Raw genomic sequence first — 27,420 nt, forward strand, 5'->3', positions numbered from 1 at the left:
CTTCCCTGTTTTTTTTTGTTGTCACAAAGCTCCACGTCTATTTATGTCTGAAAAGGAAGTTTCATGTTAGTAGACATAGGAGAGGAGTTGATGGTGGTTGCATGAGGAGCTAGTGTGAGGAGCTTTTAGAAATATTGGCTATGTGTAGATAGATCCTGGCTTGGCCATGTGATGGTAATTTTTTTAATGCAAGTGAGTGGGCAAGTGGATCTTTCAAACTGCATAAACAGTTGGTTAAGTACCATGACACTTGCGTTGCATCAGAAGAAGCAGCAGAAAGTTAACAGTATTTGAAGTACCTGGGATACACTAGCAACAACTGTTAAAAGTTTAGAGCATATATCAACCTGACGTTTTACCTATTTTTGGGGGTAATCTGCTGCTTTAACTGATCCATGCAGTGAGATTTGGCATGAATGCTTGGCACAGAACATTTAAGTACCATATACTGCTTACATTATTGTATATTTATTTTCTTTCAGCTTCTTTGTATATAAATGTGGACAGCAATGTTGAACAATAACCAAGTATCTTCTCTTAGACAGGATGTAATCATCATGGTCTGATTGCTCACTTTATGGTGATATGCAGAGTCCAAAGTAGGACAGTACTCACCAAATCAAAATCTTAAACTCAGTAACATTGGAGCTGTAATCACCAAAAGAACCCTTTTTGTAGAGTGTTCTGTGAATGTTCATACTCTTTGTTACCAAATGCAGCAAATTTTTATTTTACCTCTAAGATCGCTTCCTTAATCAAAATATAATTTGTGAAAAATACCGTTAAGACATCTGCTCATTAAATTGCACCTTTAAAATTTTGGAATTAAGAATAATACATTGATTCAGCTGGTGTGTACAAATAAAGTGCAATACTGGCAGTTTGTATGCATCGGATTCAGTTCTTCTGGTGTGCAATAACTATAAGAGAAGGAAAAGAAAGGAAGAGCTGATACCATACAGTTAGTGGCTATAGCTGATCTGATACAACAGGAACCACTTAGCTTATGTTACATTGTATGGCTGAACTGTGACAACTGATATGGTATAATATGGTCAGTGTAGTAAAGCCAATAAAGCATTTAGGAACAGTTAATGGTACCATTGTACAGCACTACAGTGATACATTACTGGCTCCTTCCTACAATTGAAATAATGTTATATTGCACTGTTGATGTCCAAAATTTGTGTCATTTATAGCTTGTGTGTATCATACCTGATACATTTGTACAATTATATTGGCACTCTGGAAGGAAAGAGAAAGACATGTCTTTTTGCAGAGCCTTTTTGGAATTTCAGGACATCACAAAGTCCTTTTACATTGTGATTCAAATTAGAAATTTGAAGCATATTTCAACAGATACGCTTTAACTCAGTACAAAATTATTTTCAATGGAGAGGTACGCTGGTATTGCAGGTAGGGCTATTACCTTACAGCATCAGAGATCCAGGTTCAATCCTGCCCTTTGGTGCTGTTGTGTGGAATTTGCATGTTCTCCCCGTGACAGATGCTCTGGATTCATCCTATATCCCAGAGACTTGCTGGATGTTAGGTTAATTGTTTACTGTAAATCACCCCGAGTGTAAGTGTGTGTAGAAGAACCAGGGTGGAATTGAGCAAATAAAGTTATAGGGAAATAAGTAGGTGAATGGGCTTGATGGGACTTAGAGCTGGCATAGACTCATTGAGCCAAGTGGCCTCTTTCTATCTTGTAAAGAAATACAGTAAAAATTGGTAATTGTCCTGCTTTTTTACTGGGACAAATCATTAGCTTCAATCACAAGGACCTCAGACACCATAGGACCCTGGAAATATTCCTAAGCAGAATCTAACATTTATCCACAATATCTACCTCAGCTCATTTGTACCTGAGTCAAAAAGTTGTGTATTTAAATCCCAATCTAAAGGCCTGAACACGTAAGTTTCAATTTCAGGTGGATTCAGAAGATCCCATTGTAATGTTGAAAGATATGCAGGAGATTGTCTTGATATCCTGATGAACATTATCCCTCAAAGAACTTTATTAACAGTGGTTTTTATGGCTCATTATCTCACTATGTTTTTAGGACCTTTGTATGCATAAATTACCTCCTACATTGCAGCAAAGCTGTATTCTAGAATTGATACTATAACTAAATGGTGATGTGGCCAAAATACCTCATTAGCCATGAATTTGGGATGTCCAGAATAACCTACTTTTTTCATGTTCTCCTGTAGAACCAATTGTTGGGGTTGGGAAGAAGATCAAAATTAATTCAGCATGTTTTCAAAATGGTCAGAAGTATAATTTGATGGTTTACTATACGGAACTCCAAGGACAGTTAGCCGAAAGAAATCAATAAATCAGAAATATCTATAATATTCAATTGTTGGCATTGAGCCACTAATACATACCTTGATGCACTTTACAGGCTCTGCAGAGAGCAGTCAGTGCACCACATGTTGTAAATGCTTCAATGGTTTCAATCTGAGCAAGTATTGTGCTTATAATGGCAACAATGATATAAAGAAAAGATGTTACTTTCTATAAGAGAGCTGATTTTCAAGAGAAAATAAACAGCTACAATTTATATTTTGAGCCTAAAGTAGCTGGATTTAGTCCCAGTCAGATGTGACGCAGCTGTGAAGTCAGTTAAAGTGGTTGGAAAACTCTTGGGAAGATGGGCAGAAAAAGAGCATGGTTAATCTAAGAGACACAAATTGAATAGTTTAATAATAATTTATGGAAGCACATTTAAACACTGGAAGATGGATGTTAATTTTTTAACCCAGAAGTAGAAAAGGTTATACTTCCTGATGGCTGTAGAGGATGACCATATTTTGTAAACCCAAATAAACGTCCCAACCAAGAAACTTGACCAGATTAGCTTCCATTTGTGCCATGATACAAATTGCAAACCAACATGGGGTTGAAATTCTGCTTGCTGATAATTATACCAAAGAGAAAAGTACAAACACAAAATCGCATTTCTTATTCTGGACTTGCACTATTTTTTCCTGTTTGAAGAGAATAACTGTTAAAATTTCATGGCTATGGTTTCTCGAATATCTCTTGCCTTAGCTTATTTCCTTTACCACTCTTTGGTATAGCTGTTTTCTTAACACAGTGCTTTGCTGTTTTCATATTCAGTCATCTGGATATTAACTCCTCTGGGATACTGAGGAAAAAATACTCAAAAGTTCTGATTGTCCAGTAATATTTCTGTCACAGGGTACAGCTGGTTATCTGAATAGCTTTCTCCAACCACTGCAAAATAAGTACCTTCAAACAATTAATTCAAAGATGTAATTCATCAGAACAGTTAAACCATTTGACACGGGATAAAAATGTACAGTTTAGTATAACAAGATTTTTTTCTGAGAAACAACTTCAATTTAAAAACATGCTGTTTCCCCCTCCCCTCCCCACCCAGTTACTTGGCATATTAAAATTCATTGTTCTCCATTACTTATGAACATTTCACTATCTGTCTAGAATGTTTGAACTAAAATAAAATTAGATATATTGTTATTTGACCCATAGAAGATCTTAGCACAAAATCTTTCAATGGGACCCATTGATCCAGTTCCAGCTTTTAGAAAGCTAATGAACTTAGCTCCATCCTACCATTCTTCCAATACCTCAGAAGTTTTCCTTCTCAAACATATCTCCAATTCATTCTTGAAAGTTAAAAGCTATTGGCCTTGTTTGAACTGACTTTTCACAACAGTTGTATAAAAAACGTTTTATTCTCCTACTAACACCCCAAATTCCTATATGAATATGTTAATAAGAAGCCTAATGCAGTTTTAGGACTTTTCTGAGAAATTGAGCCATTTTGCCCGACATGAATGCAGCCTTACAAGCAGCCATTATAAGATAAGACACACATTGAAATGCATCTTTGCATAGAGTGTTCTGGGGGCAGCCCGCAAGTGTCGCCATGCTTCCGGCGCCAACATAGCATGCCCACAACTTCCTAACCCGTACGTCTTTAGAATTTGGGAGGAAACCGGAGCACCCAGAGGAAACCCACATAGACACAGGAAAACATACAAACTCCTTACAGACAGCAGCCAGAATTGAACCCGGGTTGCTGGCGCTGTAATAGCATTATGCTAACCGCTACATTACTGTGCCTGCCCAGTATAACTGGTTACTATGAGAGGAAACAGTCTATGTTGATGATTTAGATGAAGGCATTGTGAATAACATTAGCAAGTTTGCTGATGATACAAAGTTGGGTGGCAGTGCGACATGTGTAGAGGAAGTTAGGAGAATTCAAGGTGATTTGGATAGGTTGGGTAAGTGGGCAGATACTTGGCAGATGAAGTTTAATGTGGATAAGTGTGAGGTTATCCACTTTGGGAGCAGGAACAGGAAGGCGGATTATTATCTGAATGGTGTGGAGTTAGGTAAGGGGGAAATACAAAGGGATCTAGGAGTCCTTGTTCATCAGTCACTGAAAGTGAATGAGCAAGTGCAGCAGGCAGTGATGAAGGCTGATGGAATGTTGGCCTGTATTACAAGGGGAATTGAGTACAAAAGCAAAGAGATTCTTTTGCATTTGTACAGGGCCCTGGTGAGACCACTCCTGGAGTATTGTGTACAGTTTTGGTCTCCAGGGTTAAGGAAGGATATCCTGGCTATAGAGGGCGTGCAGCGTAGGTTTACGAGGTTAATTCTGGGGATGTCGGGACTGTCTTATGCTGAGAGGTTGGAGAGACTGGGATTGTACACGCTGGAATTGAGAAGATTGAGAGGGGATCTGATTGAAACATACAGGATTATTAAGGGATTGGACAAGATAGAGACAGGAAATACGTTCCAGATGTTGGAGAAGTCCAGGACCAGGGGGCATGATTTAAGAATAAGGGCTAGGCCATTTAGGACAGAGGTGAGGAAAAACTTCTTCTCCCAGAGGGTTGTGAATTTGTGGAATGCACTGCCTCAGAGGGCAGTGAAGGCCAATTCTCTGGGCACTTTCAAGAAGGAGCTAGATAGGTTTCTTATAGATAGGGGAATCAAGGGATATGGGGACAAGGCAGGAACAGGATATTGATTGTTGAGGATCAGCCATGATCTCAAAATGGCGGTGCAGACTCGAAGGGCCGAATGGTCTACTTCTGCTCCTATTATCTATTGTCTATTGAAACGTTTTAGTGAACAATATAGAGAGGTGTAATCAAGTATAATGTGAAAAATCTTGGTTCTTCTGTTGCTGGAAGTGAGAAGTTGATGTTGAAAGCTATCAACAAGAATTTAAGGTGTGTTTATCAGACCAACATACAGAGAGCTGAATATTTTGAAGAAATTATATAGACCATTTCCTTGGGAAAATAACTGGATTGAGTGGTGTCCATGGTGAGCATACTAACTATGGTCTTTGTGAGGAAATAGTTTGATGACCCAAATGGCCTTTTATACAATCATTTATATTCTTTAAGAACTATTTAAAACACAGCCTGAGGTATAAGATCATTTACCAGCAACAGATACTTCACAATTAAGACTTCTGTAAACAGTGATTTTTCATTCAGACTTTCACAGTAAGGACAGTAATTACTGTGAAATCCATTAAATCAGTAGGAGGACAGCAATGACTTTAGATAGAGTCAAAGACTAATACGGCAAGGAATCAGGCCCTTTGGCCCACCATGTCCATGCTGACTATCAAGTACCTGCCTGTACCAATCTGATTTACCAGTACTTGGTTTTTAGCCTTCCATACATTGCTGATTCAAGTGCTTGTATAGATACTACTTAAATGTTGTGAAAGTACCTACCTCCTCCACTCACTCAGGCAGTTCCAGGGTCCATTTGCACCCTCTCAAAACCTCAATCCTTACCCTAAACTTACGCCCTCTAGTTTTTGGTATCTCCCTATAGGAATATATCTGATAGAGTAGACCAAATGAGTTAATGTCTCATTATGCTTCTTTGTCTGTGTTACCTCTTGCTAATAGCAAGGCTTTGGGATATGCCCAGCAAGCCTGGCTGGCCTGTTGGGGCCAAAATCTTATCTTATAAAATGATGACAGACAGAAATGGTCAGTTCTGATACAGACAGAGAGAGTGGGTTACCTAAAGTTGGTGAATTCAATATTGCGTCAAGAAGGTTGCAACATACTCAGGTGGAAGATGAAGTGCTATTCCTCAAGCTTGCATTAGGCCTCATTGTAATAGTGCAGGAGGCCACAGACAGATAGATCAGAGTGGGATGGAGAATTAAAATGGCAGGCAACCGGAAGCTCAGTGTCACTCCTTCCTGTGGTCTGAATGCAGGTGCTCCACAAAGTAATTACCCAAGCTGTATTTGGTTTCTCCAGCATAGTGAAGGCCACATTGTGAACACTGATTGCCTTACATAGATTAAAAGAAGTGCAAGTGAATCGCTGCTTCACCTGGAAATACTGTTTGAGTCCCTGGATGGCAGGAAGGGACAGGTGTTGCATCTCCTGCAGTTGCATGGGAAAGTGCTGTAAGAAGGGGAATGGTTGGTGGGGATGGAAGAGCAAACCAGGGACCTGGAACCTCTTCCTACCAAAGATCACGAAGGATCAGCAATATATTGCTAAGTCTGACTGGAGTAGATCAAGTTTTTCCCTTTGCCCAGGTTGAGGATTGGATGTAAAAGTCTTCATGGACAGCCTGGAGAAGGAAATAAAGCACAATGTGCAAAAATCCCTGTTGTTTTGTTGTTGAAATGAAGGAATTGGTTTTGAAAATGATCAGGGAGAGAGTGGGAATATGGTGTTGAGGCCAAGATGGGATCAGCCATGATCTTATTGAATGGTGGAGCAGGCTCGAGGGGCTGATTAACTCGCTCTTGGTCCTGTTTATTCCATTCTTACACAGTGGTTGCTGCCTTGCTGGTGGATGCTTGCTCATCTACAGTGGATGAGCACATGGCTGAGCAGAGTAACCATAGATAGCTCTGGGGCCAGATTGCCAGGCTTCAGACTACATTGTCTCATCATGAGTGTAAGAAACCAAGAAAGAGGAGTAGGGACAGGAGTAGCTGTTTGTACCTGCATCACCATTTATTAAGGCTGTTCTGCCTCAGCAACGTTTTCCAGCACTAATCCCATATCCCTTGATTCCGTTAGCATCCAGAAATGTATTGATTTCAGTTTTGAATGAAATTAAGAACTGAGCCAACATAACTGGAGTAACAGACAAAAGTTAGGCTGGTGTCAGAGTGGGAGCTATGAGACAGGAAGATGGTCAGTGGGTACCCCACAGAGCCACCACCATTCATTGTGGTAGCAAATCAGTAGACGTAATGATCTCCTGGGGAGCAGAGTACCATGATCCCTCAAAACCCCTTTGAACATTGATATCCAGGACTATGATCACATTTGTCTGAATTTGCTGAACAGCACGCTGAGTTAGCATGGCAGGTCAAGAGTTTCTACTGAAATACCAAGAAATCACAATCTCCTCTTGTGCTATAATGGGAGCTAAGACCAACCCTTACATGCTGCAGCACCTTGAAGTCCATGAATTTTGGCATGCAGCTGGGCATCATTCAAACTGGAAATGAAAGACTCCAGGCTCCAAGCAAAAAAGTCCTTTAGGAACTGTTTAAAACACAGCCTGAGGTATAAGATTATTTGCCAGCCACAAGATTGGAGTTGGACTTTCCCCATGTGCCTGGACACAGGCCAGATAATGCCTCAAGCATTTTGATCCACACCTGTATTAGCCTTTGTCTGGAAACTGGCTCATCATAGTCTTCAGATGTGTTCTCCACAACAGATCTGTACAATTTCACCCTCCCTCTAGTCTGGCTGCTGTCAGGCAGCAGCCTGAGCAAAGGGGAATACCTTAACTATCTCATATGAGAAAGACTTAAGAGTATGGTAATACTGAGGGAAGGAGTCTGTTAAAAGCATTGATTTATTATAAGCCAGAAGCAATTGCATGATAAGTAGGAAATGGGATACGAGAAGAAAGATTAGATATGAACATCATTTGTTTTCAGTGATCTCTGATCCTCCACTGGCCACTGTCTATTTCCCTCTCCTCAGGGAAGCCTATCCTTTGGGCACACAAGGCCTCCACCACATTGCTACCTCAGTTACCAGTTATTTTTTCCTGTAAGGGAGAGGGAAATGTATTCATGAGGGGGTTGCAATGTGTTAGTGATGTACCTGCCACGATTGACTTACTAGAAGTGTATGTACATAGCAGACCCATGTCTAAGCAAACATTCCAACACATTGCTCAATCTTTCTTGCAACAATGCCATACCTCTCCTCCAATGAGTTTCGTGCCATGGAGCTGATCTGTAGGATGAATGTGAATCTGTTCAACCTGTGTGACTTCTTCAAAACCAAGGTCACTCCATCTTCAATAATCGAACTGCATTACGCAGACAATGTTTGTGTATATATGCATGCTCAGGAGTGAGCTCCAATCATTGTTGACTCGTTCACTGAAGCATACTAGAGAATGGGCCTTGCACTTAATGTCCACAAAAGAACAGTCCTTTACCAACCTGCTGTACAGCAACACCACATAAAGAACCACATTGAAACCCTGGAAAACACTTCCCACATCTTGGAAACCACCTCTCTGAAGGCAGACATAAGAAAGAAAGTAAAACATAAGAAATAGAAGCAGAAGTAGGTCATTCATGGCTGCTCTGTTACCTCAGCTCCCATTTCCTGCACTTAACCTGCATCTCTTGATACCCTTGATATCTCAGAATATATCAATCTCTATCCTGAATATTTTCAGTTACTGAATATCTACAGCCCTCTTGGGTATAAAACTCCAAAGATTTACTACTCTCTGAATGAGGAAATTTCTTCTTACCTCAGTGCTGAATGGCTGAACCCTTATTTTAAGACTGTGACCCCCTGGTTCCAGGCACCCAAGCAAGGGGAAACCTCATCCCTGCATCAAGCACTGTAAGAACAAAAATACAAAGCCAATGATTCGCGCCTCTTCCTCAAGACAAATCATTTAAATTCATTTTTATTTCATTGAATTTTTGGATGTTTATTGGTGTATTGGGATCACATCCATTCAACAGAGGAAGCCAAAACCAATGACCTCACATGTAACAAACGAAAAGATACAGTAGGAGTGAATTTGTCATGACTTAAGCTATATCTATACCAATATTATTCTATTGATGCTTCCTTATAGAGAGGCATGAAAATAAATTAGAGAAAAATACAATCTTTAGAAATCTTTCAATAAAGAAATGGACTAGATCTGTGGTGTTCAAGACCGGCGATCCAGAACCCTACAAGAAGTCCAGGTATGACCTATGGAAGGTTATCGTGAGAGCGAAAAGGCAATTCTGTGTGAAGTTAGAGACAAAATAGAACACACAACAGCTGTGGCGGGGTTTGCATGTCATTACTTCCTATAAGGCAAAACCTAACAGCATAAATGGCAGTGATGCTTCACTTTCTGATGAGCTCAATGCCTTTTATGCATGCTTTGAAATGGAGAATTAACACTACATCTGTGCAAATCCCCACAGCATCTGGCGACCCTGTGATCTCTGTCTCAGAGGCCGACCTGAGAACATCCTTCAAGAGGGTGAACCCTCAACAAGGCGTCAGGCCCCGACGGTGTACCTGGCAGGGTACTAAAAATCTTTGCCGACTAACTGGCTGGAGTGTTCAAGGACGTCTTCAACCTCTCACTGCCGCAGTTAAAGGTTCCCACCTGCTTCAAAAGGGCATGATCATACCGGCGCCCAAGAAGAGTAGGGTGAGCTGCCTCGATGACGATTGCTCACATCTACTGTGATGAAGGGCTTTGAGAGTTTAGTTATGGCTAGAATTAACTCCTGCCTGAGCAAGGACCTGGACCTGCTGCAAATTGCCTACCGCCACAACGGGTCTACAGTGAACGCAATATCACTGGCCCTCCACTCTACTTTGGAGCACCTAGACAACAGCAAAACATACGTCAGACTGCTGTTTATCGATTACAACTCAGTGTTCAACACCAGAGTATTAATCAACAAGCTTTAAAACCTGGGCCTTTGTACCTCCCTCTGTAACTGGATCCTCGACTTCCTCATTGGGAGACCACAGTCAGTGCAGATCAGTAGTAACAGCTCCTCCTCGCTGACAATCGACACAGGTGCACCTCAAAGATGCATACTTAGCCCACTTCACTACTCTCTCTACACTTATGACTGTGTGGCTAGGCACAGCTCAAACACCATCTATAAATTCGCCGATGACACCACTGTTGTTGGCAGAATCTCAGATGGTGATGAGGAGGCATACAGGAGTGAAATGCATCGGCTGGTTGAGTGGTGTTGCAACAACACCCATTGCACTCAACATCAGCAGAACCAAAGAATTGATTGTGGACTGCAGGAAGGGGAAGTCGGGAGAACACCAGTGTTCATTAAGGGGTCAGTGGTGGAAAGGGTGAGCAGCTTCAAGTTCCTGGGCGTCAACATCTCAGACGATCTATCTTGCACCCAACATATTGATGCAATCACGAAGAAGGCACACCAGCAGCTCTACTTCATTAGGAGTTTGAGGAGATTTGGTATGTCACCAAAGACTCTTGCATATTTCTACAGATGTACAGATGGAGAGCATTCTGACTGGTTGCATCACCACCTGGTGTGGAGGCTCCAATGCGCAGGATCGAGAGAGGCTGCAGAGGGTTGTAGACTCAGCCACCTCCATCACGGGCACAACCCTCCCCGCCATCGAGGACATCTTCAAGAGGCAGTGCCTCAAGAAGGCGGCATCCATCATTAAGGACCCTCACCACCGGGCCATACCCTCCACGTTACTACCATCGGGGAGGAGGTACAGGAGCCTGAAGACCCACACTCAATGTTTCAGGAACAGCTTCTTCCCCTCTGCCATCAGATTTCATGAATGCATGAACACTACCTCATTATTCCTCTTTTGCACTATTTATTTTTGTAACATAATAATTTTTATGTCTTTATGCCTTGCACTGTACTGCTGCCACAAAACAACAAATTTCATGACGTATGTCGGTGATAATAAGCCTGATTCTGATTCTGAGCTTTTGGAGCGAAATAGACTGACTGGTTGGAGGGAATGAGAGATCAGGTTTGCCCAAGAAATTTTTATTTTTGATGCATGTTTCAGTATTTTTATATATGTTGTGAATCTGCATTTGAAGCTCTTGATGATTTACTTTCAAGCAGTCAGTACTAAACACAATTGCTAAGTTTTAGAGGAGACAATTTCCTTCACACGAGAGAGGTGAAGGGGTTTGGACCCAAGGGGCAGAAGCCAGGGATGGAATAGAGAAGGTGGGACGGGGTGCACTTCAGATAACCAATCTCACAAATTCAATTTTAGATTAAACTAGGGTGGGGTAGCTTTTGGTTTGTTGCCTGATTTACAACTTGTCTTATTTTACACTCCAGTAGAAATCTAGTGTTTGATCTGAAGTCACCATTCCCCCAGGAAGGTTGGTTTAGTTTGAGGCTCTACTCATTACAGAGTATGTTGGTAATCTCTTGTATGTATCTGGAATTCAATCGCAGTTATCTTTCGTCAGTGCGCAGTTTTAGAGTTGACAGCTCACTGGAGCATTTCCAATTCTTGCTGCTCTTGGCTTGTACAGCCCTTTTCTGTAAAGGAAAATTTTCAAACCAGACCTCAGCAGCATTGGGCAGATCAAATAGGAGAGTTTGAGTGCAAACAGTTTGGCCGCATTATAGCAAAGGTCACAGTGGCTTAGTTGTCACTACGGGACAGCTGACACTAAGGAATGCAACTGTATGGGAGAGGCAATTATCTACTTCCTCGGGTGAATGAGACAGAGCGCAAAGCACTGCCTATGATTAAAGAAAGTTGTCTCCTGCAGATGTACATTATTAGCAACAACGTTGTAGGCTCTGAATTTGATCTTATGTACATCAGCCAGAATGTGATATCAGCCAGTATTCTGGATGTTATTGGTTTGGTGTTCTAAAGCTTCATCCATTCTTTCTGGCATACAGAGGAACAGTTGCTTAGACAGCTGTTACTGTATTTCCTTGAGTGCTACTGTTGGTAGACTGCACTATCTTGGAAATCAGACCGCTGTCAGTCAAACTGTTGGTATACATAAGATATGTTGGCCAAGGAATTCCGTCTCACAACTCCAAAAAAAAAGTGCTATGTTGAAAATGTGCTTAAATTGAAGTAGAAAACTTTGTTTTTTCCAGCATAAAACTTCCTGAAATGTCAACAAGAATACAATACATAGAATTCATCTTCAGTGTCACTGGTCTGAAAAACAAGAGTTTTTATTTACTTGTAAGACAGCCAGCATTTCCCCAAAAAATGTGCAGTTTATAGAGTCAATGCTGAAAACTGCATTCTTTGTCCTCACTGAGATCTGCACTATTGTGCACCTTCAATTACAGGATCCACATACGTGCTTAGACTGATTTTGCTGGGATGGTCATAGAATCATACTACAGGGAAGCAGGCCATTCGGCCCAACTTGTCCATACTGACCAGTGGGCACCCTTTTGTATTAATTCCCTCACCCAACATTTAGTACACAGCTCTTTATGCCTAAGTGATTCAAGTGCTCATCAAGATACTTTTTAATGCTGTCAATGACCCAGCTTCAGCCATTCTCTTAGGCAGTGCATTCCAGGTATTTAGCACTCTGAGTGAAGATTACCCCCTCATATCCCCTCTAAATCTCTTCCTCTTTTCCCTAAACCTCTGTTTTATCTACCTCTAATATGGCCATAAAGGTCAAGATGCAATATTGCAGATTCTTTCCGTGCCTACTTTGTGCAAAGAACATGCCTTCTCTAGGTACTGTTCTCACCAGCCTGTCGGCGACTCTCTGTCCCACGAACTACCCTCCCTCCCCACAACACTGCGGCATCCATTCTGGATGCTGAAGCAGTTGGAAAAAGTGCTACTTGTAATATGTGCATGTCCCTTAAGGGCTGGTTGCTGAAGTCTCAGCTACGGGGCTAACTACAAAAACTTGTAGTGGAGCAGTACTGCGCCAAAAATGACACAGCATAGCTTTACACTGTCAGCACTATTCTGGGAACCTCACAAGTGAAGATCATGATCATTATGGGACTTTTAAATATAGTATAAGGGTGACATCCAATACTGCTTCAAGACCATGAAAAGGTTGTAAAGCTGTTTCTAGGCCAGTGTGTTCTGTACTGCATCTGCTGTAACCCATGAAAAAAAACTCATAATAAGATGTTATACTTGTAAACAGTGGCAGAAACACCTTTATGGTGATACAACAGCACAGATGGTAAAGAGGATGTCTACTGGTGATCAAATGAAAGGAGATGTAATGATTACAATGAAACATTGTAGCTGGTAGATTACATATTTCTCCTGATCCTGAGCTAATTTGCAGCTTGGGCCCATCTGCCAATAATACAGGGCAAACTCCTCTATACAAGTTGGGGCCATGTGGGTAACCTTATTTCTCTCAGTCTTTGTTTAAAGAGAAGAGAGAAAGGTTAACTAACATCTTTATCATCATCCCTTATGAGGGAATAGAATGTCAGTGGTGGGGTTTAGGGGTTGAGGGTACAGATGGAATCGCCATTGGTATGGTTAACTCTGTGTGTGTGTGTGTGTGTGTGTGTGTGTGTGGGGGGGGGGAAGGGGGGTATGGGTAGGGCTTTCTGTGACTGAGTAAATGATGGAATGAAAGAGCTCACCTTGACATTTGTCTGAACTCGTGAATTTTATTTTGGATTTGGCAATGAGGCAGGGTTTCAAACTCCTGGAGGAGACTGGTTCAGCTGTCACCTGCTAAGCCTTTCAGTGACAGTCCTGGTGCATTTCCTAGCTCCTCTGGTGCACTGCACCTCCCTACTGGACACTTTAGACAGAACTTTGAGATTTCTTTGAGTGATCCTTAGTGCAGCCTCTCCCTCCTCCACTGCAGCCATATTAGGTGTTGCTGGTGTCTGGCTGCTGTGAGGAATGTGCTTTTTAGTGTTGATTCCCTTCTCTGTTTGCTGTGAGACAGTGTTTCCCACTTCTCTAAATTGGCTGAGATCCCATTAGGAACTGCACAGGTCCTGTTTTTAGCATGTTTTTGAATGTAAACCATCAAAATGCAATTTCTACTTAATTTTTGGCCATTTTATCTTTTTTTGCATGGTATCCAGCTGGACATTTTGTTATACACAGCCATGTTTAGCACACAAAAAGTCCAATTTCTAGATTTTTTTTGTATGAAGATTTAATGACGTATCTTCCTTAAGTAAGAACTTTTCTTATTTACAATTTCATGTAAACAAATCTATTCCTCTCAAGGGCAGCTGATGCTAACAAGGGCATATTAGTTGCCTTTGGTTGCCTTGAAATGATGACAGTAGTGGACGAATTGAACCACTGCAGTCCTTATGATGGTGGCACACTTTCAATGCTTCACACCATAGTTTAGGATATTGCCAGGAGATCCTGTTCAGGCACCAACACCTTTAAATCATATGGACTTGTTCAGTACTCCTGAAATGGAACAAGAACCTGGTCGGCAGTCAGCACATCCAGCCAGCTGCCAAAGTGACTGATCGGATTTGGAAGGAGTTGGGTACTGGAGAACTTCTCTGTCCGAAACAGTTTATTTAAAAATAAATTGCTTGCACTTGGCTGATTGTCAGTAGGATCATAATAATAGCAATCATACCACCAGTGATGTCAAATTCAAGCAAAAAGTACTTTTCATTTATAATTCTAAGGTAGAAATGGCATTGAGTAATTCAACACAAAATCATATGCTTGATCATTGGTGCCCTGGGTCTCTAAGTACATTATCAGACACCATGAATCAGAAAGGTAAATCTGTTCTGCTCACTCATTGCTCTGCCACTGCTACTATTCTTTTTCTCCAGTGAACCCAAACCAGCTTTACTACTTGTAGTACTTGCATTCCAGAAATTTGAATTGTGTGTATAAATTGGATGCTTAACCAGGTCACTCAGCCATTCATCGCTGAAGGTTTGATTCTGTGGCTCAAAACTGACTTCCGTGGCAGTCTGTTAGTATAATATGGCTTTGCACCAGTGAGCAGTGTGCACAACCTCTGATAATTACATTTCCAGCTACATTTGCTGTCTGGCTATTGTTCGTATTAGACCAGATTTTTGCACCGCGTGTATGATCCTTAACAGTTTAACTTCAGCTTAGATGTGCCTATCACACTCTGATTCAGGTGCACCATCAAGCAGAAGGAAGGCAATACTACCTTTCGCACTCCAATGTATAAGTTTTGAAGAGTACTGATAGTTGGTTTCTGGCTATGGAACCCTGGGTGATCCTTCTGTAACTGCTCTACTGCCTGACCAGTGGGCAGGATTTTGGAGTCAGGCAACTGCTGCTGAGAATCCACAGGGAATGATTCCTGTTGTTCAGGGAAAGAGTCTCAGGTCGGGGTGTGAATTTCTGTTTGGAAGTGTGGGGGAGGGGTGTTCTGGCCACAGTCAAGTCATCAGCACTCTGTATATTTAAGGAAGGACACATTGCCTTGTGCTTTGCAGAGTACAATGCCTTGTGCTTTGAGCAGGTTAAGATCAGAGTACAACAGAAAGGCAGAGAGATCATAGCGGGCAAGTGACTGGCCTTATTTTAACTGCCCTCCCACCAGTTTCCACCTGAGTTAATGTGTAATGATGCACTTTGAAATGATCTCATTTGTTTACTGGTGTGAGTCTGACAGTGCCCCAACCATCTAGTAACCTCATGCTGTGATGCACATTCAGCGTGTAATTACCTGGATAAAATGGGCTGTGTGTACTGTGTGATCCAGTTGAGTTACTTTTGGGCTGTTTGATAGAAGATGGTGAATGTCATAATTCATGAATACAAGTTCTTCCACAAAGGACCTGCATCCTGATGTCTGGTGGAATCCAGTCCCTAACACCAATATTTTTCTCCCATTTTCAGTACTTCATAATTATGAATTTATCATCTTCAAAGCTAACTTGTATCCTGGCCTCTTGCTTATTGGGAATAAAATTCCAGCTCATTCTGCCAGAAAAAAAACTGCTGCCAACCTTATTGCAACTTTAGACCAAATATGAAGGCAAAGGTGAATTCCAGGGATAAGGAAAAGTAGCATTTTACCAAGTGTGACACCAAGGAACCCCATTAAAGTGGAAGGTTGTGTGGATCAGTGAGAATGCCTTCCAGTAGCTGAGTCATACTCAGTATTAGCATGTTACTGTAGGAATTCCTCTGGACATTGTCCTATACCCATTATCCAATGTCCTATTAATAACACAAAAATTGGTGGAGTAGTAGATAGCAAAGAAGGTTGTGAAAAGATACGGAAGGACAAAGATCAGTTGGAAAGTTGGGTGGAGCAGTGCCAGGTGGAATTTAATCCAGACAAATGTGAGATAATGCATTTTTGGGACGTCAAATACTAACAGGACATATACAGTAAATGGCAGAGACCTCAGGGTTCCAGTTCATAGGCCCCTAAAAATGGTCATACAGGTAGATATGATGGTAAAGAAGCCATTTGGCACACTCTCCTTCATAGGCTGGGCATTGAGTTTCAGAGTTTGGATGTTATGTTGCAGCTGTACAAAACATTGGACAAGCCGTACTTGGAGTGTTGTGTACAGTTCTGGTTGCTGCACTACAGGAAGGATGTGGTAACATTAGAAAGAGTGCATAATAACTTCATCAGCATATTGCCTGGAATAGAGGCCTTTACTTATAAGGAGAGATTGGATAGGTTGGGTTTATTTCCATTAGAATGTAAGAGGCTAAGGGGTGATTTTATACAGGTTTATAAAACAAAGCTTTGCTCATTGCGGCCAGAAAGTTCTATTTTAACTTCATTAGTCCACAGGACACGTTTCCAAAATGCATCAGGATTGTTTAGGTGTTCCTTTGCAAACTTCTGATGCTGAACTTTGTGGTGAGGATGCAGGAAAGTTTGGAGAAAAAAGGGTGCAGAATTTCATGAAAAGAACACCTCTCCAACTGTTAAGCACGGGGGTGGATCGATCATGCTTTGGGCTTGAGTTGCATTCAGTGGCACAGGGAACATTTCACTGGTAGAGGGAAGAATGAATGCAATTAAGCACCAGCAAATTCTGGAAGCAAACATCACACCGTCTGTAAAAGAAAAGCTGAAGGTGAAAAGAGAATGGCTTCTACAACAGGATAACCATCCTAAACACACCTCAAAATCCACAATGGACAACCTCAAGAGGCACAAGCTGAAGGTTTTGCCATGTCCCTGACAGTCCCCCGACCTAAACATCATCAAAAATCTGTGGATAGACCTCAAAAGAGCAGTGCATGCAGGACGGCCCAAGAATCTCACAGAACTCAAAGCCTTTTGCAAGGAAGAATGGGCGAAATTCCCCCAAACAAGAATTGAAAGACTCTTAGCTGGCTACAAAAAGTGTTTACAAGCTGTGATACTTGCCAAAGGGGGTGTTACTAAGTACTGACCATGCAGGGTGCCTAAACTTTTGCTTCGGGCCCTTTTCCTTTTTTGTTATTTTGAAACTGTAGAGGATGGAAATAAAAAAGTAATCTTGCTTAAAATATTAAAGAAATGTGTCATCTTTAACTTTATGCCTTTTGGAAATCAGATCATCTTTTACTCGCTTAGCTATTCACAGTAACAGAAATTTAGACCAGGGGTACCCAAACTTTTGCATGCCCCTGTACATGCAGCACTCGAGATGCTTGATGCACTTCAGGATAAAGTCAATATACATAGATCGCCAAAATATTATGCACAGATACAAAAATACAATCAAGGAGGCTAATGGGATTTTTAGTACAGTGGACTATAATTTAAGGAGTTGGAAGTCAAGCTACATTTTTGCAAAGACATGGTTATTATTCCCATCCTTAAACATTCACATCCTTTGTCGTCAATACACTGTACCTATAGATCTTGTATGATCTGTAGGACGCACTGCAACCACTCACCAAGGCCTCTTTGGCAGCAGCTTGCAAGCCCATTCTCTAAGTATATTCACACCCAATTTACTTGGTCCTCCGTGGTTTGTGGCCATCAGTGATATTTGTTCCATCAGATGATTGGACAGTGGCTGGTTCCAGTTGCAATTTCTTTGCTAACAAAAATGACAAAGGCATCAGATGCTTAAGACCCCCTCACTATTCCTTCATTATCTCAAAATCATTGACATTCCTCCTAGCAGTGTTATGCAAGACCCAACATCACATGGACTGCAGCAGTTCAGGAAGATCATTCACACTCTCACAAGGGGCAGAAATATTAGCCTTATTGGCATCAGCCCTTCCAGAGAATGTTTAATTTTAAACTCATGGAATTTAAACAGTATTAACTTACAAATTGTAAATATAAACACAAATAGAACTGGATTTGCTTGGATTGTATGGCAGGTTACCAGGGTTCAGGCTTCACAGTTGGACAACCTTAGTCTGGCAAAAATTTGTAAAGCATCATAGTGACAACTAGTGGTTCAAAGTCCATACTGCAGCAGCTAATGTATTCCTAAACTCTAGTTCTCAGATGCAGAGGTGAACAGCTTCAAGTCATTCAGGTAGTCTTGGACATAAAGGATAAGTATTGGGAAATCTTATGTAAAATACCGTTTCAATGTGGATAATATCAAAACTTGCAAATATCCTGGTATCCTGATTAACTAATAAGTAATAAATATTTGTGGTTCATTTTAAATTTCTCCTTCCTCTAGAGATCCACCATTTTGGATCTCCATATACACCTGGGATCTGACTCTTGTTGGGTCCTGTGACTGTGTGAATGGAGCATCTTCCAGTTGTGTGATGACCTGAAATGGTAGGTCCCTGAAGGAAAAGAAAAGTGAAACAATACACAAGGCTTGTGCAGCAATATTGGATGGTCTATAATTTTCCCAACTTGAAAGCTTCCCAATCAGCCTGGAGAATCAAACAAGATATTGCTCGGTAGAGTCAAGCATTGATGAAAGAAGCAGTTGCAATTAAACATGAAATTGCCATAAAGTAAAACTGTTTTGAATTCTAAGAGTGTCCTTACCTTTCCACAACATTACCCAGCAACGAATTAGTCATCTTTTGAAGAAGCGAAGTTGTTTTTTAGGACTATGAAATCAGAGCAAGATAGCCAATGACTTTAAGAATTCCCATCCATCATATTGAATTACCATCACAATGATGTCAGCTTTTGATGAAGTTCTGCCTATGGTGATAGCCAACAATTTTTGGAGAAGAGAAATAGAATATCAAAAAAAAAAGCATTGTATCAAGTCAGCCTTTAAAGATTAAATATTTCCAACAAGCCCTATAACTGTTTGTAATGATATCATAATAACTATTCACACTGAACTAAATGAGCTCAGACTATGATATCTGAGCAATTTAGACTGGTGTGCAGGATTAAGCATTCTTTATTGCACATTGAATGCCAAATTAATACAGAAAAAGACTACTTAACTACCACTCCACACCCTCAGTATTCAATGGGTCATTCTTTGCATTTTCCACTCATTTAAGAAAGATTCCACCACCAGACATTTGTTTTTCCACTTACTTCCCCTCCCCTGTGCAGTGACAAGTTTTGGGTGATAAAAATGTTTGAATGATTATTTTCTTCAGCCGAAGTATAGTGGAATAACCAGAAATGTAACTGGGATTGTCTTCCTACATATATCTGAATTCTCACTGATGTGAGAGCTGTTTCTTATAACTTTCGTCAGTTGTAGCCCTGAAACTTCCGAGTAAGAAAATCTAGGGTGATACTTCATTGCAAAGCAAAAGGAGCATTGCACTGGCTGAAGTACTATGTTATGGATAAGACTTTATATCTAGGTTCCATCACCCTCTCAAGTGGGCATAACATTTTTACCTAGCAATATTATAATGGTAAGTACATTATAAAGTGGATTATGACGTTATGAAATCATGAAAGATACAACATAAATGCAATCTCTTTCATTCTTTGCATGGTTCAATTACAAATTGAATTCAAACTCTCTTGCAATATTTGTTAGCAATACTGAATTATCACCTCTAAACCAGGACACCATTCATACCAATGATTGGATCCTGCTATTGATTTGTAACATTTAATACTCTTTTCAATATCCTAATGCTATTAGGTTAGCCACGTATGTTTTTTTTCACAAGTAGTTTTCAAATAGCTAATGCTGCAATACTTGAATACAAATTCTAGATTTAAGTCTAGATCTGACAATTCAGTGGCATGAATTAAAAAGCCAAAACCACTGTCCTCTTTATGTGCCTGGTTTCATTAGGAATATTGACTACATTCCAGTTTTAATCATAACAGTATATTACAGATTCATGTAGTAACTTTGCAAATACATTAATATATCTTTGACAGATAGAAAAATTAGTTAATGAAAATAAAACTCTAGAATGTACAGCAGGCTGAGCAGCATCTGTTGAAAGAAAAACAGATTTGATGCTTCAGGTTGAGGACTGCTTGTCAGAACTGGGGAAGAGGGAAAACTAGAGAAACAAAGGACTGCAGATGCTGGAATCTTGATGAAAAACACCATGATGCTGGAGGAACTCAGCAGACCAGGCAGCATCCATGGAGAAAAGCAGGCGGTCAACGTTTTGGGTTAGGACCCTTCTTCAGGACTGAAGATGGGAAAAGGGGAAGCCCAATATATAGGAGGGAAAAGCAGAGCAGTGATAGGTGGACATGGTTGGGGGGGGGAATGTGGGGAAGGGGGTGGGAATTACTTAAAGTAGGAGAATTCAATGTTCATGCCAATGTTCATTAAGGCATGAACATTGAATTCTCCCACTTTAAGTAATTTCCCCCACCACCATGCTTCTTCTGTCCCCCTTCCTAGCCTCTTTTTTTTTCACCTTTTTTTTCCTTTCTCTCCTTACCTTTTGACCCATCCCCCAGTGGATCTGATCTCCCCTCCTCCCCCACACCTGCCTATCCCTATCTCTTACCTGCATCTACCTATCACCACCTTGTGCCTACCCCACCTCCCCTCTTTTGTCTACCTATCTCTGCTCTGCTTTTCCCCCCAATAAATTGGGCTTCCCTTTTCCAATCTTCAGTCCTGAAGAAGGGGCCTGACCCGAAACATTGACCGCCTGCTTTTCTCCACGGATGCTGCCTGGCCTGCTGACTTCCTCCAGCATCATTGTATTTTTCATCAAGAGAGAAAACTAGTTTGTTTTAAGTGACAGATGACGGGGGAGGAATGGATAAGACAAGTTGAATAACTGAGAGGTTGTGGCCAGAGTTGCCATTGGAATGAGTTGTAGAGGCTGTGCAGTTGATAGATAAATGGGGGCAGTTAGAAAAAAAGTGAACAAAAGCTATGAAATGAAGTCAGTGGGGAGTGAGAAAACAAACAAAGGAGTTTAAAAGATGTGAAGTGCAGGTCAGGCTATACAAATAGAGATAGAAAAACTGAGTCAATTGCAGAAATGTCAGACTTACAGCAGAAATGGATGGTTCTGACACAGACGAAATGGGTTTCCTAAAATTGTGGAATTCAAAATGGAGTTTGAAAGGCTGCAACATGCCCAGATGGATAATGAGAGTTGTTCCTCAAGCTTACGTTGGACCTTATTGTCAATTACACTATGAAAATGCATGGGACTAACTTCAGGTTTAAACACCTGTTTAAATTTACATTTTGTTACCTTCAGTTTTATCTACAGACTCATTCAAGAAGATAAATCAAGTGGATACAGGTCAAAGGCACTTGGTTGACAGAGGGTATCCAACCTGAAATGTTATCTTTGTTTCTCTTCTCACAGATGTGGCTTGAGCTGCTAAGCTTTTCCAGCATTTTCTGTGTTTAGTTTAGATTTTCAGCATTGCAGTATTTCAGGTGGATAATTATATGAAAAGAAAATTGTACATTTTTACAACTGTTTAGATTTTACTTGATGCCTGCAGCCAATTTAATTTTTCTCATACTGCATGATTCACTTTGAGGTGAAATGTGACTCTTTTACTACAAGGAGTAGAATTAATATTTCGGCAATTATATGTTTTAAAAAAATATTCGATTCTTCTACTCTGCATCTACAGCTATCATAACACCATTCACATAGTAATACCACAATATGTCTAAACTGTCTATTAAAAACTGCTACAGCAAATTGGCAGAGATGGATTTCATTGCCTGTGAAGATGTAAGCAATGCATACTTACATCAGCCTGTTTATGTTGCAGTCTCAACATGAGTAAACAACCCAAAAATTGAACCAAGAGAAATATAAAAGTGACAGACTGTCAAAATGGTTTTATTTCAAACTAGCTGTAGAAGTTAATCCTGAAAGTGAAGCCAGTTTCCCCTTCAATAGCTGCAAAGGGTATTTGGTTTAATGTAAGGAATAAAGGAATTGTTTTGTTATGGTGCTGTTGAATTGCTGCTTTCGCCACCCGTTTTAATTTTGCTGGTTTCATGAAGCTGCATTTCAATCTTGCATTGGGGTCATGCTAATCATGTCCAGAGTTCCAATTATAGTACATGCTGCCAATTACCAGCACACAATCATATCTATTCTTGAATACATGTTACTGGAAGAAATAATAAAGATTAGGTTGAAGGAGGTTTGACTATAACAGGGGAACTCCTCACATTGAAACAATTGAAAGCTGACTGTTGTAGTCAGGTTATACAAATTTTAATAGCACTTTAAAAAGAAATATACATGTTTATATAATTTTAACAGTACTCTAACAATGTTGATGGTATCCATCAATCCATCAACATACTGTTTAGACCAAACCTATAACGTGACCTTCTTAACAGCCCACTGAAGGCATCTGATAAGCAGTAAGAGAAATAACAAGCAAATATATTTTAATATGAAGTGCAGCAGGTGGAAATTGATGTTAAGACTATGGCATTGTTTGGTCAGAAGCAAACTTTTATTTTGGACTAATCAAGATAGACCAAAGACTACATCCTAGTTAAATGCAGATGTAAAGAATGATATTAGAGATGAACAGACAACCTTGAAAATGCTTGAGAAATACAACAGGCAGATAAAGTGGGGAAAAGGGTGAGCTAATGCAAATGGAAAATCTGAAGCTGAGAGAATTGCAAGATCATTGAGAACACCACCACTTGCAATAAAGTATTTTTTCAAATAAATGTACAATGAATAGAGAATGAAGGAATGTACCAGTATACTTAAAAGTGGTAATATGATTCTGAGAATCCATAATTTTAAAGTGTCAGTTCATGTTTTCAGTGTTAGCTTAGTCCCATTGTAACACTCTTGATTTTGAGTCTGAAGATTGTGGATCTGAGTGCATAAATCATGACTGCAGGAGTGTAGTATTATCAGAGATGCTACAATTTGGATGAGATTGTAAACTGAGATCTTGACTGACTATTTTTGTGATGTAGGTAAATGTTAAGAATCAGAGTTCTTCAAAGAAGAGCAGAGAGTTATTTTCCAGTGTCATTCTATGCTATGCTGTGAATGCTGAATGGTTGTTAAAAAGTCCATCAGTTCATTCTAATGGTTTTAACCACTAAAAGAGTCTGACATTTCAAGTATGTACAGTACATGCTGGATCTCATACTGGATCTGGGAATAGTTTAACCTTGAGTTGAGGGTAGAGTAACACAACAACAGTACATGACTGCTCTTTCCAAGAAGTGGCTATGTAAGTAAAGCAACTAATGCAATCATTCTGTGTAGGTATATATCTTTGTAGATGAATGGTTTGTGATAGCTGGCTTTGGGAAATAAATAGTTGGCTATTTTTTTGCCATATTTCAGAAGGACTTTTAAGTGGCTAGAAGAGGTTGGATGGTAACATTAGAATGCATTCCACATCTTCATGTCAACATGCATCAGAAAATATTCCTATATTGTTCAGTAGGTTATTGTATGAAGTTATGCATTTTTCTTTATTCCTCATGTCTGAATAAAACATAGGTCAAAAAAATTCTCCATCTGTTTCCATTTCACGATATCTTCCAAACAAAAATATAAGATGCATTATTAATGATACAGTGGGTTTTAAATAACAGTAATATGAGCAATGAGAGCCAGATTGAATACCTAAAGCTCGGGGAAGTACCCTTTTGTGCTGCAGGGTTACAGGTGACAATTAAGACTAATAGCTGAATATTTGATTGTGCAGATGTTTAATTTGCTATTTTTAATACAATTTTACTGCTCACAAACAGGACATTTCTCAGATCTTGAGTAAACAAGATCTGACATGCTTTGAAGGGAAGCATTAAAATCAATGTACATTGTATTATTGCCATTTAGCATTATGTTATAATTGGTGATTACAAGTTGCAACAGGTTATCAGTTGCATCTTTAAAAAGTGGAAAGTGTAATGCCTGGGACTGCATTTAAATATATTAGATGAGACATGAGAGACTGCACTTGACCGTTTCTCCTGAATGCTGTTTTCCATTATGACGAGCCAATATTTCAAAACTAATAAAACAATTTCAGTCCAAGAAAGCTTTTCTGCTGAGTATGAGATTCAGCCAATAGGAGGTGCATTTTATAAGTATCAAAAGAAACAGGAAATATAGGCAAATTTTTTTTATAGCAATGAAACTGTAGAACTGTTTGCCGGCAGGGGCCATGGAACGGAAAACACAATCGCCTATAAAATGATTAAAAGTTGTGCTAGGGAAGAGGATGGAAGTTTATTCAGTGATGAATTGCGGTAAGGGAATGGACTAAAAGAGTCTATGGTCAAGATATTACTGTTATTGTATAGCAGTGCTCTGTATCATAAAGCGTGACAGAAATAAAAAAAAGCTCCTCGGAAGTTAGTCTAGGGTTTTGTTATTTTATTCACCAGGTCAATTAATTCTTTGGTTATTTTCCAAAATAAATGATTTTGTACAAAAATTGAATCTAGTTGACTTGCCTGCATTTTACCATACAAGTAAAGGAATCTTATTCCTTTGTAATTATTCAAATTATTTTCCAATGCTTGTAAGGTGTTACAATGGTTAAGCACCCATATTATAGAAATATTATAATCACTGACTCACAGAATTTTACAACACACACATAACTAGAAAACATGTTAAATATGATGAAATATTAGAGTTTAACCTCTCATTGTGACAGTTTTATTTCCAACATCAGAAACACCTAAAGCTTTTACCATAATTGAGTTTTTTTCTTTCTCTCTACAGTTTGGCATATTTCGCTTTAGAAAGTACAGCCTTTTACTGGGATATGGTTTTAACCGCGAGGGTTGATTTACAGGCTACAAAATGCAATTCCGTGGTTTCCACTGTTTAGGTGTTACATGCACCAAAGCTAGGCTTATGATGTCCAATGCATGCAATGCACATGACCTCAATCAGTATGTAGTGCAGAGGTAACACCAGTACTGCCAAATTAAAGTTCCATGATCCAGGTTAGTCTTCCATTGACCTTATGCAGCTGAACATGCATTCAGAAGCAAGGTACAACTCTGCTGCCAAAGGGATCATCAGCTCCTTACTGGTTAGTTGTTGATTTCTTTTAGTGGTTACAGTGACCTTAAGGATCTGGTTATCTCAAGAGTTCTTTATACTTAATAAACTCTACAGTGAGTGATAAGCTAGGTGGTGAAGGAACTGATTTGACCAAGATTTTGCACAAGCTAGTTGCTCCCGAATGTGGTTACATTCACAGGGATTCCCCTTGAAATCAAGCATGATTGTGATGATAAGCAGAGGGAACAGAACAAGGCAAGCTGCCAAAAGGGAAGGTTGTCACCAGGCAGCACATCCACCTAGGGAGGAGTTCTACCTGTACCTCAATGCCTTCAGTTTATTAAGAACAACCTTGCTGTAAACTTGCCATTTGCTCTAACAAAACAACTTTAGAGCAGTTTGAGGACTGCATTGTCAAGTTCCTTGTAACCAGTCTGCATCCAGAGGACCTCCAAGTCCCCTGTAGAAGCAGGGCATTTCTTCCCACATGGTGCATGAAAATCTCTACTGCAGCATTGGAAATCCATGGACCCCACTCTCTCTGTGTTGTGCAATTCTGGAATATCTCCCAGATGAACTTAAATTGTAGAACCCTTACCAGCCCCTGCTGCAGCCCACAATACAATTCCCCTTTAAAAGTTGCAGATTGGCTTGAAGTAATACAGGTGAATTTTAATTCAAACTGGCCACTTAATGAATAGGGCCATCTGTTGACACAGTCAGACAGTGAGCAGTGTGGTTAGTGCCAGCTTCAGTGCAAAATCATTATGACAAGCAGGCAGCATAAATTTAGTGTGTTCTCAACATTGGAAGCCATAAGCATGCTTTAATTGTGCATTGCAAACACCAAACTTAGCTGCCATCCATATCTGTTCTCCAGCACAGGACTCCTGATGGTGATGAGCCACGGAGACCCAACTGATTTTTCTTCACTCTCCTCCACCTCCTAAAGGAAGGGTTCCTAAGACCAATTGTAATACCATGCTCATCATCCCAGATGAAATAATAAGCTCAGTACAAACTAGAGGTCAACGTGGAACCTTCCTAGTCAGTATGACTCAATTCTATATCAGGCAATAAACTAACTGATTATGCACCACAGAAGCTCATGAATTCAAACCACGGTGAGAAGGATTACTTTGCCGGACTTACCTGGCTTTGCAAATAATGCATTTTATCATTTGTTTCTTTTCCTACCGTTAGGTTTAATAAGCTCACACTCCAAGCTGGACCAAATGACGTTGCACAAACATGATAGTGGCCTTTCCATTGTAACCAGAAAGAAAGCAATTTCTACTGAAAGTATTACAGTATCAACTCTGTCATCATCTCCCCCACCTTCACCATCTCCATCGTGTGAATCAGGTTAGTTGGCAATATTAATAACAATTGCAGAGGTGGTCAAAAACTGACCTTCACACCCACAGTGTATTTGGATTCTCACATTATGTTCCTGGACATGAAATATTTAAGAAATGAAGTATGACTCCTAGCAGTTGCCAGCATTTAACTAGTTAGACATATTCATTAGACCTAAATCAAGCATTATTGATTTCAACTCAGGATAACCTTTACAATATGCAAAGGAAATACAGAGCAACTCTAAAAAGTTTATGGCAAAACCTAATAAGTACTGCTTATCCATTTCAATATTATTTGAGTGATTAGGTTCAGTTGCTTTGAATTTGGTTTTTGCCTCCTAGTTTTGTTCTGTATCCTCTATTTCTCTCCACAGTGTACTGAAGAGTGGCAGTTTCTCATGTGTAACCCTTGAAGGTCACTGGACAGTGATAAGAACAGGAACCTGGCTGTCATTGCCTGTCCAGGTTACTGATGCCCATGGTGCACCTGATATTTGTAGAGTCACTTATGACTACTTGGCTCATTAATTCTCAAGTCAAGTCCAATACTTCATACTAAAGTCATAGTGCTTCCAAAGATTATGAATTTTATTTGATGTTACCTTTTAAGAACATATACTGGGGCAGCATTAGTGTGAAACATTTCATGTGGGATATCCTCCAACCATACTAT

At 40.0% G+C, this 27,420-nt stretch overlaps 1 protein-coding gene across 6 annotated transcripts in view; it reads left to right on the top strand.

Annotated features, from left to right (window-relative positions):
• Window positions 1-27,420, top strand: part of setbp1 (SET binding protein 1) — a 228,984-nt gene that overhangs the window by 194,736 nt on the left and 6,828 nt on the right. For 5 of the 6 annotated variants that reach the window (XM_052010183.1, XM_052010181.1, XM_052010185.1 and 2 more), the window contains one exon: window positions 26,590-26,751. The exons of the other annotated variant lie outside the window; for it this stretch is intronic. In XM_052010183.1, the coding sequence (XP_051866143.1) occupies window positions 26,590-26,751 (162 nt within the window). The remainder of the gene's footprint in view (window positions 1-26,589; window positions 26,752-27,420) is intronic. 6 annotated transcript variants of the gene reach the window in all.

This window comes from Pristis pectinata, chromosome 2 (genome assembly GCF_009764475.1).
Source record: "Pristis pectinata isolate sPriPec2 chromosome 2, sPriPec2.1.pri, whole genome shotgun sequence".
NCBI lineage: Eukaryota > Metazoa > Chordata > Chondrichthyes > Rhinopristiformes > Pristidae > Pristis > Pristis pectinata.